The following is a 12,151-nucleotide window of genomic DNA, read 5'->3' as shown; positions in this document are numbered from 1 at the left end:
GGCGGGCCCGGCCCGGCCCGGCCCTGCCGCTCCGCGCGCCAAAACGCCTCCGCCGGAAGGGAGCGGCGCCTTCCGCCGCGCGCGGCGGGGGCGGGGCCGCGGGGGGCGGGTCGTGACACGCGGCGCTGCCACGCGTGGACGCGGGCGTGTGGCGCCGTGGGGTTACGCGCGCGGGGTGTGCGCTTGGCGCTGCGCACACGCGGTCAGCGCCGGTGAACACGCGGGCTGTGCCAGGCTGCACGCGCCTCCGGGGGTTTGCGCACACACACACGCGCGCGTGTGCTCACACCGGCACGCGTGGGGTGGCCGCGCGCAGGCACACGCTGGCACGCGCGTCTGTAGGCGTGCCCACGGGGTGTGGCGCACGGTGCTTGCGGGTGTGAGCGGCCGCTTCCCCACGCACGCCCCCGGCGAGTCCAGTCCACGGCGGGAGCGGGGGAGTCTCGCCGCGGCGGGAACGGCTTTTCCTGCCCCACCATCCCGCAGCCCCGTGTAACACGCATGGGTGGAGCGCCTCCTCGGCTGCCTCTGGCCGTGGGTCGGTTGCACGTGGGCCCTTCCTTCGCCCCCACCCCCGCGGGGAGGGCAAAGGCTTTTGCAGCCGTTGCCGTGGTGGGATGATCCCGCGTGCGAAGCGCAGCGCAGCGCAGCGCAGCGTGCCGCCGAACGCTCGGCTGGCTGCGCAGGGCGCTGACGACCCGAGTCGCGCTCACCCGTCGCCGGTGGCACGGGCCCGCTTCGATTTCGGTGCTGGCGGACGTTCAGAGGCGTGACAAGATGGCCGATCTCGCTCAATGAGGCGCGGCCTGGCGGTGCCAGCGCAGCGCTGATGGCTGCGGCACTTCCGAGGGCGCCGAGTGTTCGCCGGGAGCGCGGTGCGGGCGCCGGCCGTCCCCGTGGGCAGGGGCCGCTCCTGTACCCCCTGGAAGGGGCTCGCGTGATCCAGAGCCTGCAGCGCTGGTACAGAGATAGGGGATGTGGTTTCAAACCCACGTAACGTTGGAGGGTACTTTAACCACCATCCTGTGGTTCGTTTTGAGTCAGGTACTGCTGCTACAGGTGTTCTGCCTTGTCTGAGCCGCTGGGAGGTTGTGGGACAGAGAAAACGCGGAGTAAGCCCGGAGCAAGCCCGGAGCAAGCCCAGTTTTCTGGCTGGGGGATGAAACCCCCACCCTGCTCATCGGTACCTCGAACAACGTGCTGCTCAGAGGTGAGTTCACGAGCAGCTGTAGGAACACAGCCCCCGTGTCCCCCCACTCACGCAGCAGCTTCTGACCTGCCCGAAGTTGTGGTCCCACACGTGCTGGGTTTAATTTGTTTTAAAATGTTCGTTCGCAAAGCGCAGGGATCATTTAGTGGGAAGCCACGGGCTGGTGGAGCTGGTCCCTCACCGACAATCAGATCAGCTTGGTGCTTTCCAAAATGTTACTTCCCCTAAAAGCCAGCTTTAATCCAACACCTAAATGTGTTTGTAAAAAGATTTGCTGTAAGAGCAAGGAAAACTGCCGTGAAAAGCCAGGAAATGCATTTAATTTCTAATAATTAGGCTATGCAGTCAGAGTCCTATGGTCATATTTATTCCTTCAGGAACAAAGATGTGCCTTCCTTGGAGGGACCCGAACTTTTTTTTGTGCATCTGTTCCTCTCTTAGAAATCTCTGTCCTTTTTTGGGGGGGGGGGGGGGGCGGGGGGAAGTCATCAGTCACTGTGGGGTTTTCCTTTAAAAATTTATTTTGTCTTTCTAAATGGTACAGGCTATTCCTGTAAAATGTCTCCTTTTGCTACAACATAGCCAGCTGAAAAATGTAACAGCCAAATGCTTGGCAGGAACCAAGAGAGATGAGCAGACATGCTGCAGAGCATCTGCTACCACTCCTGCTCCCCGCGGTTGCTCGTCCAGTGCTGCTATTCCTTGAACCCCCCCCAAGGGCTGGTGCTGGTCTGGCACAAACCGATGCTTTCAGCAAGACTGGGATTGAATTCCAGGCTAAACCAGTAACGTCACATCCCCATCTGGACCACTGGCAAACGGGAGCCAGGTAAGAGTGCCAAACGGAGCTGTCCCTCTAGTTAAAATCACACTGGAGGGCTAACGAGGCAAGACGGGAGTGGGACTGATTTTCTACTGGGGTGGAGATCTTGCATAGTTTTATGCCTTTTGAGGTGAAATCTGGATTCTCCAGGAATTAGTGCTGCCTCAGCACCGCACAGATGGCCTCGAGCCACCCCTGGGTGCACCGTGAAACCACAAACACCCCAAAAACCACAGCAGGAGGCCGAGGATGATGCTCCCAGGCCCGCTACGAAAGCTGTAAAAGGCATGTTATGCGGATAGCTGGGAAGGGAAACGAGATAAGCTGGATTTCTCTTACCACTAATTTTCCAGAGCTGCTGCTCTGCCAGCCGCTGGGCCAGCTCCTTGCCCATCCGTCCGCCTGTCCGAGCACCCTGCCATCCTGGCTGGCTGGCGACCGTGGGCCGCTGTGTGCTGGCACACACGGTGCGAAGCACTCGGGGACCACGAACGGTGCTTTTACCTGTTCAGTAAAGCAGTCGATATTGCTTTAAAGTTGTAAAAAGTGATGAGAATTAGTGGTCTCTTGTGACTCAGCCCATGCTCCAGAGCCCTGGAGCTGAAGTGGCTCCTGAAGAGGTGGAAAATACAAATGTACTGAAAAGCTCAAGTTTTATTCAATACAAACCAAATGTCATTAGAGGAATTGCCCTCCGCTCACTGCCAGCCGAGGTTTTGGACCCGAAATCCTTGCTTGTAACTTTGTCAAGACACCAGAGCTGCAATGTCTGCCCTTAGGGCAGGTAACGCTCACCCAGCCCTAGTTCAGTGCTGAGGGAAATCGTTAACAACCTTTTTGCGACCATACAGAGAATGAAAGATCCTGTCTAAATGTGCCATGATACTTTTCTATTCTGTGTCCTATCAGATGAAAATCAGGCAGGGACAGGAGCGCAGAGATGAGCCACTGCAGGGTGTTTCACTCCCTCACGCTCCGGGAAAGGGCACCTGTATCCTGCAAAACAAAACGCAGAGAGCGAGCTGTGCCCGCCCCTGCCCCGTCCTCCACAACCACATCCACTCGCTTCCTACCAGAAGGCGAAGAACACACCTTGTCTGATGAGACAGAGCACACCGCGGCCGCCACCGACTTCACAGCGTAAATGCCAGCACGAATGCTTCTCCATGTACCAGGGGGCTGCCTGGCTTCTGCAGATCCTTCGAGCAAATATTCTGCATTAATGATGCCGGGCTGGAAGGCTGCAGTGTGCGGAGCCAGAATTTAAAGGGAGACTCGGGAACTGGAAGTTCAGAGTTCACACCATCGTTTTGCTTCCTCTGCCCCTGTCCAGGCGATATCTGATGCCTCTTCTGCCCGGTGCTTTCCTGTTTCTCTCCCCAAATAAACGCAGCAACAAAATGCCAGGACAGTGTTTATGCAAGGGCAGGGGGAGCAAGCAAAAACTCTTGGTTTACTCTGTGCCTTTTTTCCTGGACTTAAAGAAATTATTTAGAGTTCCCTGTGCCTCTGTTTATTCATCTGAAAAGCTGAATTAATACCTACTTTTCTAAAGCATGAGATCCTTACATAGAGATTTATGAGAAGCATTTATTTGGCACCTGTTAGCATTTCACAAGACTGAGAGGGAGGCGCTCAGTATCTCAGTAAGAGGAAGCCAACACCTCTTCTGCCGGGAGGTGCCGCATGAGTGCAAAGGACTGTAACTGGTACGGGGGGATCTCATGACTGGTCTCTGGGCTTCTACCCATCCTCCGGATGAAGCGGGTCGGCAGAGAGCCCCTGCGCACCACTGCCGCGTGCTTAAACTGGCTGTGGAGCTTGGGCTGCTCCGGTGATCTCGCAACCCACACAGGATGGCGAGTTAACCCACACGGCACTGGGGGAAAGAGCTGCTGGCCGCAGCGGGGGGGTTAGCCCGGTAACCTCCTTCTGTGGCAGGGAAAGCTGGTGAGGCAGCTGCGAGCAGCCCTTCCCCAGAGTAACGCACATCTCATGGTGCAGGAAGAGCAACCCTAAAGAAGGGAGAAGTCCGCTGGGTTCGACAGCTTCTCAACGGATTCGTGCTGAGAAAAAGGCAAGTAACGTTTATCACTGAGTCAGGTGAATTAAACATTCACATATATTTGCTGAAAAAAATTATATACATCTGTAGCAAGGCTCTGCCAAGTTTGAAAGATAAGCATCATCTAGTCACTAAATTAAAAAAATAAAAATCTGACTTTTAAATCTTTTTCTTTTTATCCATGTTCAAGAGCACAGACAGTTTATTTTGTTAGCACATTTGGTGAAGAATGTATGTTTGTGTGAGTAGCCATGAAAACCGGTGAAAATTTGGCATTTGTTTTGGATATGATGGAAAATAAGAAGCAGCCACTTATGCCTTACAGTCTAAATAATCCACAGAGTATATCGGGTTGCAAAAGGGTCACAAAGTAGCAGTCAAAGAGAAGCCTAAACACCCAGAGACGTAGCATACATGTCTGATAAGGAAGAACAAGGTATAGAGCATGCTGGCTAATTAAATAAATTTCACTTTAAACCCTGTTCCTTACGTGTGTAACCCTGGAAAAACCATCCCGTAACAAGAAATGGACTCTGAAGAGATTTCTGTATCCATTCACAGTAAGGCTTTGAAGATATATGAAGTTTTATAGCATTTGTATTTTAAGGATTTAGGGCAAGTACATGTTCTTCTACCGAATAAAAAGAAAGTTAGTACTTAAAAGGTTCAAAAATATATCAATCGTGATTTTTTTTTTTTTTACATAAATAAATTATATTGATTTTGGATTTAACAGCTGAAAAAACCCTTTCTGCTTCCACTGGAGGCAAAACTGAACAAAATGTTAGTTAAATAGAGATAGCAGCATTTCTAAGAAATCTGTCGATAGTGATACAGTATCTATGCTACAAGGATGTTATTAAATAGAACACATTTAATTATTGGGGGGGGTTGCATTATGATTGGTTACATACTTAAAAAAAAAAATCATCCAATCCAGTAAACTGGGAATAAATTCCGTGAAAATATAAACCAAATGCTTTTTAGACCATGGGTAACAGACTTCTTTGAGATGCTAATTTTAACATGTACATAATTTATAATCCCAAATGTATAAAAGACAATGACAAAAAGCATCATAAATAAATAATGCAAACTGAAATAGTTATGTCAAAACATTTGGACCATCTGATAAATTAGCAAAACTGTAACAGAAAATAAGTAAAAAATACAGTAAATTGTGACAACCAAATGTGAAACCGATTACTAGCACGCTCCCAACTCCCTCACCAGCCTGCCTTTTATCTCACTGCTGCACCACCGTGGGTTTATTTCAAGTCTCAAACCATGAGCTGCAAATAAGAACAAGCCCAAGTGAAAGAAAAATTAAACGAGGAGTGTGGGGAAGGAGAAATAAGAAGAGTCGCCTGTGGAGGAGTCTCAGTACCCAGAGCTGCGGGGGGCTGACGGCATTAAAACCTGTCCATTTAAAATGCAGACGTCGAAATCATTTGCCAATGGGGGGGGGACGGGGACTCGGAAACACTGTTCAACAGCAAACGGAATGGAAAGAAGAAGCCAAGGTCATCTCTTCACAGTCTAACGCTAGAAAAGAAGAAGCTCAAGCTTTGAAAGTCTCAACGGTCCTTCTTAGAGGACTCCCCAAACAGGAAAGCTGGCCTACAGCCTTTTCCTTGTTTGCTGAAAGGACGTTGCTTCTGGGGTAAGGAGTGGAAAATATAAAAACTCAAAAAGCCTCAGTGTTCATATAAGAGCATTAAAATCAGTGTGGCCTGTTCACGGCTGGAAAAAAATACCTTTACAGCACTTCTAATGCCATAGATGAGAACTAACGCCATAGAGGAGAACTGAAGACTAGCAGAATGGTGAAGAAACTGGTAGCTACAGGTACAGTAATCCCAAAAAAGTCATGCAAGATGTGCAAAACCTTTCCAGCTCAAGCTGAAAAGTTCTTGTAACTATCGAGGAAAGGGCAACTAAACTCCACCTAACGTAAAACCAAACTTTGGTTTTGAAAAATATAAAAGAATGTCTATGTCATATTTTCACTCGCTGCAGTTTGTCTCCAAACCTTTGAGGTGGGGGTGATAAAGAAATTATATCACTACCAGTTATGCTTTTTCCTTTCAAAGAAATGAATATATGCATTTTCAATCATTAGTTATATACTTCTGTCTATACTACTATTCTAGTAACCATGATAAAATAGGGAAATACTTTAAATCAAAAATACACATTAGCACTTACTATAGCTGTGCTTTTTACCCCCAAATACAGGCTTTTTCGTTCAGTGTCGCTGTAGACAGAAATACCCTTGTCTGCGTGTAGACCAAGAGGTAAAGACTTTTCTTTTGCTCTTGTTTTTTTTGCTGCGTTTTCTTCTCACAGGAGTGAGCAATTTGGGGGGGTGACCGAGTACTGGATTTGCTATCGTCGGCTGGGATGAACGACTGGAAAAACAGAACGAGAATTCGGTGCCTCCCATACTAGCTAGACAACACTGTTTATCTAATAAAGTGGCAAGACCCTGCAACTATTAACATGTAGTATGTCACCAGAGTTTTTTCTGACAGGGAATTAGGTAGGTAATATTACTCATGGAAACACAGGTTTATGAAGGCGGAGCGGGGCGGGAGGGTAAGTAACAAAGAGTTTATGGGATAAGAAACTCACAAGCCACAATCTTTTTGTGTTTTTTTTTCAATGAAACAAAAGTTCTAATTGGTATCGCGAGCCGCTTCGCGCTCCTCCTCTGCTGGTCCGTCCTGCTCTTTCTCTGCCGACAAAGGCGGTGTTTGCTCTGTACAGTTTTGACTGTTCGCAGCTTCTTTTTCCGGCAGTGAGACAGTTTCTGGCTCTGGGTTTGCCGATTCCCCTTTCGCTTTCTTTCTCTTCCGCTTCTGGCTTTCCAGGTTCGCTGCCTCCGAGTGTCTGGTTTGCTGTATGCCGGGCAGCGCCATGCCGATGCCAGGGGAAAGAAACATTGAGGGATAGATCAGTCCAGGAGACATCCCTGGGATAAGAAACGGGTTAAAAGCTACAGGACTACTGGTAGTTATTGCAGATTCTGTCTGATTAGAAAACGAACTAGGACCAGGCTTGTCTTCCGCGAGAGTTTCTTTTTTCACATCCTGGCTACTCTGTTTATCCTCAGTAGCTTTCTCTGCGTTGGCTGTACCACTTTTCGTTGTGCTTGTTAACGAAGTCGGAGCAGTCGCAGTACAAGTACTTGTCATGGGGGGGTTGAGAAGTCCTCCAACGCCAAACATCTGTGGTACAGTAGCCATGCCCGGCAGCATCATGGGCAACATACCTAGGGTGCTTTTCACATCCTCACCAGCGGGCACTGCTGCAAATCCAGCAGGAAACCCAACCAGCCCGGTCAGAGGGATCCCTTGCATGTTTCTCATGTTCTGAAGTCCTACTAGATCCATCCCAGCAATCAGTCCGTTCATGAACAATGGTCCCATTCCCGAAGAAGAATCTGCTACAACGCCAGGGCCTTTAATGAGTTCGCTTCGGGGCCTTCTCCCCCTCCGGCGGGGCCCCGCGTCTCGGAGCACAGGCTCGGTTAGGATGCGATTGAATTTGCTTTCCGGTAAGTAGCCCTGAAAACGAAACACACACAACAGAAAACACCTCACAGTTATTACCGCATCAGAGGAAATCGGGCTTTTCTGTGCTCGCATCTGCATCCCAGATGGTGTCAGCACAGAAATATTTGCCTACATGATATGGAATTTGAGAGGTACGCACAACTTTTCCCCAAGGGATGGTGCCAAATGCAAAACACCCTCGCTCTGCCCTGGCATGATACTGCAGCATCAAAGTGCACAGGGAGGAAAGGAGGAAGCACATTTTTACCCCGCATTTTCACCCGAGCCCTCAGCATCGGCTGTTCACAACGCGAGAAGCACCGGGGCAGCTCTGTGTCAGACGCCAACTTAGCTCCCTTCCCAGCTTTAATCGTGGCTTCAGCAAGAGGTGAAAAACCATGTCTTTTAGATGTGAAGGGCCAAATTTTCAATGCTCTGCAGGACAGCAAAGCTGCATGGGATGACACACAGAGAGTGGACATGCTGTCTGAGGAGCTCCCGGTTACAGCTTCGCTGAGACGCCAGGAAGGTTCTTCTGAGCATTCACATACAGGACCAAAAAAACCCAGTAGCCACAACTGGGCGAGACTGTCCAGTTACACAGAGCAGCGCTGGGGGGATCCATAGCGCAGTTTCAAACACCATTTTTCAGCATCCTCATCACAGACATTTAAACATTTCCCTTTGTGGCTCCCTTGAGTTTCAATATTGCTGCTCTTTCAACCATTTCCAATAATAGATTTAGGTAGGAAAAGTATTTCCCATCGACACCTGCAGTGCAGAAACTTGAATCAAATGACCCTGGCAGTCTGCACAGCACAGCTACTGCCCAAAGAGGGAGAATCTTCTGCTCTGCTCCCACTGGCATGTGGGAAAACCTGCATGGGACCATAACCGCGCCTGGGCTCTGCGGGGCAGCCGACCCCACGCTCCCGCCTGCCCAAGCGCCCGGAGCAGCCAGACATCCCTCCGCATGCAGGTGCCAGGACGGATGCGCACTCGCCAAAAGCAAAGTGCTGATGGGGCTCTGGGGTGCCAATGCTAATGGGCATGCAGCCGCCGAACCGGGGCACGTGAGCGGGGGCCCGGGGCAGTGGCCAGGCACACAGCTATTCCTACCGGCAAAGAAACCATCCCCTGCAAACGAAGGTAAGGAAGAGCTGCCAGCTCGCACGGGTGTTGGCCGCCCAGATGGGGCACTGACGCCAGCCCGGACATGGAGCTGTTTTCTGGGGAGTGGGACAGACCATGCCGAATCTCCAGCGCTAATTAAAAGCAAATTTGAGAGCAGTACAAACCGCTAAGCCAATTGATGCCCTCTCCAGCCCCCTGCAAGGGCATCACACAAACCACTGCAGCCACAAAAACAGGGAGCAGGTGAGAGGGACCATAGGGAGATGTCTGGATAAGGCCAGCGGGAAGGGCAATCCGGCAGTGCCCATGTGCCGAAGGGGAGAGCACTCCTCCTCAGCAGGCTCCGCCGTGCACCGGGGCAGGGACTGGCGTGACGAACAGGGTGAATGAACGTGGTGAGGCTCGGCTCCGTCCTGCCCCTCTCCCCACCAGTGTCTGAGCCTTCAGGCCTGGTGACCTGCAGGGCCCTCAGTGGGCCCAGGGCTGCACAGGCCGAGTTTGCAGGAGCTGATGAAGAGCCTCGGCTGAGGGTATTTTTGAAAATTTGACCCGCAAGAATGCGTTTTGTCCACTCCCTGCCATCCAGCACCGGCGGTGGATTACTGCTCCTAGGGCGTTTCTCTTGCCCCTGCGATTTCTAAGCATCTCAAGGCTTTCTGGACAGTCACCCTGAGCTGCTGACCCCCTTCTCTCCTTCCCCTGGCCACGCCGCTGAGCTGTGGCACGCGCCCAACCTCCCTCTCTGCCACGCGAGTGCTCCCGGTGCTGCCGGCCCTGCAGCTATCCCCTCCCGCCTGCGCAGCTGAGGTCCTGCCTCGCAGCTCCCGGATCCTCACTGGAGAAAGGTTGTGGGGATGGGGAGGGGAAAGAAAAGATGACATGATACAGATTTCTCCAAAAGCTCTAACTTACTGAAAGCTTAACAATGTCAGCCCAGTCAGCTGCAACAGCATACTCCAAGTTTGCATCAAGCCACCTTGGCAATTCCTTCAATGCTGGTGCCGTGGCTCCCCCTAACTATAAAACACAGCAGAAGGATGACCTCTATTGCAGAAAGAGTTATGTAAAATAATACAAGAAATACGATTACACTTCCCCTAGCTCCTTGCTTTGGGCTGCAATTTGGCTGGGGCAGAGACTCTTCCCTTGCCAGACATCTTTGCAGGACTCGGTATGCGCCTGCTGCCTCCCGACACACAGTTCAGGGAGAAAAGGCAAGTTCAGCCTCTGTGGCCCGTCCCATCGCCCTCCCCATGAACAAGCGATGGGGATAAAGCTTCTATAAAAGCCATGCTCAGAACCAGACAAACCCACCAATTCACCCAGGTCTCCAACGGCCATCGTGGGTGTAACGGAGGGAAACACAGATGTGGCTGAAACAGTCTCTTTCTGCCTCACTCTTCAGTTTTGGTTTTAGATGTGATTAATGTCACATCACCTTCTGACCTAGTGCAGTCCTGGGTGTGTTTAAGAACTGAATTTGGGTGGAAAGTATCCATGAACGTCCCTTCTCATTCAGAGAGGTGAACATCAGTGCACTGGAGATCAAACTGCAGACAAGTAAATCTATGCTCCTTGCTCAGTAAGCAAGAAAAAGCCCTCCAAACCCTCCACTTCCCGCATGCCCAGCACTTGGATGGGTATTAGTATGCTCTGCCTGTACCTCGTAAGGAGGAACAAAACCAAGATATTTGCATGGCAATATTACAATTTGTGGCATATTGCAGTGAATTCAAGGGGAACAATCAAATCCGGAATGGGAAGCACCAGCCAGGGCTGTGCTGATGGTGGCTTTAAAGCCAAAGGCTCAATCCCTTTGCCATTGTGGGGTCTGCGTACCCTGGCAAGGATGAACACTCAGTCTTCCCTTACTTCACACAGAAAGTCACTTATTTCGCAGGTCTGTGTCCCCTTGGGCACACACGTGTCACAGGTTAGTGTAGGTCAGTGATGTGTTCCAGACTTTTGTCCCATCCATAGGCTTCTCTGGATTAAATCTCCCCCCAGGTGAGCTCAGGGTCTGCTAAGCATTTCAAGACACGAAGGACAGAGCACAGAACAGGCCTTCGCTTACCCGCCGTCCGGTACCCTTATGTACCACAGGCACCCGCTCCTCTCCCGTGAGTGAGTTAATGTCCAATTTGCTGGGGTCCTTGCAGCGTTGCCTCCTCTGCTTGGGCTTGTCTGAAAAATTCTGGAGTGCAAACAAGACAATGTTAATGAGACTAGACGGCTTAATGAGCCTGGACGGCTACAAGCCCTGCAGGAGAGCAGCACAGATGAGCTCCCGAGGGACAGAGGGACCCTGCAGACTTGGGCGGGAGCAGCGCGAGCAGCACAAGCTGGTCTCTGCCACAGGGCCAGCTCTCAAATGAGCACAATCGATTTTTGTAGGTACAAAGGAGTTTTCAGTGTACCCCACTTAGACTGCTCCAGCCCTTTCTAATTCCCCTCCAACCCTAAAACTGTAACCTGCTGCCAATTCATATATGTGCATTTGTAAACGGGGTGCTAACTACAGCTAGGAAAGAACGAGAGAACAGGTCTGCGTGTGCCATCTCATGTCAGTCTGATACAGCTACCCACTTCTCGCCAGCTCATCTGTGCTTTGTTTCGCTCCTATTTCAGCTGTTCCCACCGCAGAGCTGCTGCACCATGTTTCTTTGGGATCAGAGCCCTTCAGGACCGCAACCTACAGAGTTGCAGCTGAGTTGTTGCGCACCCACTGCGTGCACTGAGTCCCGGCATCGTGTGCCTGCAGGGATGCAGCATTATAATGAACTACTGGAGGCTCTGATTCCTGAGAGTCACAGAAAAGACCCTGAGCTTGGTCTGTCCTTCAACAAGCTGAGCTGCTGCAGTACCCCAAAGCAGCTTTCAATTCATCCTACCTGGAGAGAGGACACCCGCCCTGACAGGGGAGATCCTGCAGGGCTGGCCCAGGGCACTGGGGGCTTGCTGGGAGCAAGAGGTTCACCAGCGGCATGGCCAGACTGGGCGAGCTCCAGTAAGCCCCCACAGAAGGCAAGGGCGATAGAAAGGAGTGGGAAGGCACCTCCACGCCTGCTCCACCATCTGCCTGCTTCTTGCAGCGCTCCTGGGAGTCTGGCCTTGGGCACAGAGCTGCATGTATCTCTGGACTTTGAACAGCAAGGGCATCCTGCCCGAGCAAACGCTGGGCTCCTCATCTCTCATCTCTAATGAGCTCCAAAACACTAACGGCTTGCCTGTACTCCAAGCTCCAGGGAATCCCTGCCTCAGGCACAGAATCCTCCAGGACCAAGATGCACAGTCTTTTATGTATTACCACCACATTTCTTCCTACTCTGTTTTACAGCCTGTGCTCTGCCTACCACATGGTC

General features: G+C 51.2%; 1 protein-coding gene across 1 annotated transcript in view; it reads right to left on the bottom strand.

Moving 5' to 3' along the window:
- Positions 1-4,137: 4,137 nt before the first annotated feature.
- The window catches only part of CHD6 (chromodomain helicase DNA binding protein 6), a 62,659-nt gene continuing 54,645 nt past the window's right edge, over positions 4,138-12,151 (bottom strand). The window contains exons 35-36 of the mRNA XM_050907258.1: positions 10,864-10,983; positions 4,138-7,667 (exon numbers count right to left, since the gene is read on the bottom strand). Of these exons, the coding sequence (XP_050763215.1) occupies positions 6,777-7,667; positions 10,864-10,983 (1,011 nt within the window). The 3' untranslated portion in view covers positions 4,138-6,776. The remainder of the gene's footprint in view (positions 7,668-10,863; positions 10,984-12,151) is intronic.

Source organism: Gymnogyps californianus, chromosome 17 (assembly GCF_018139145.2).
Source record: "Gymnogyps californianus isolate 813 chromosome 17, ASM1813914v2, whole genome shotgun sequence".
NCBI lineage: Eukaryota > Metazoa > Chordata > Aves > Accipitriformes > Cathartidae > Gymnogyps > Gymnogyps californianus.
The sequence above is the reverse complement of the archived record's forward strand: the minus strand, read 5'-3'. Positions and strand labels throughout refer to the sequence as shown.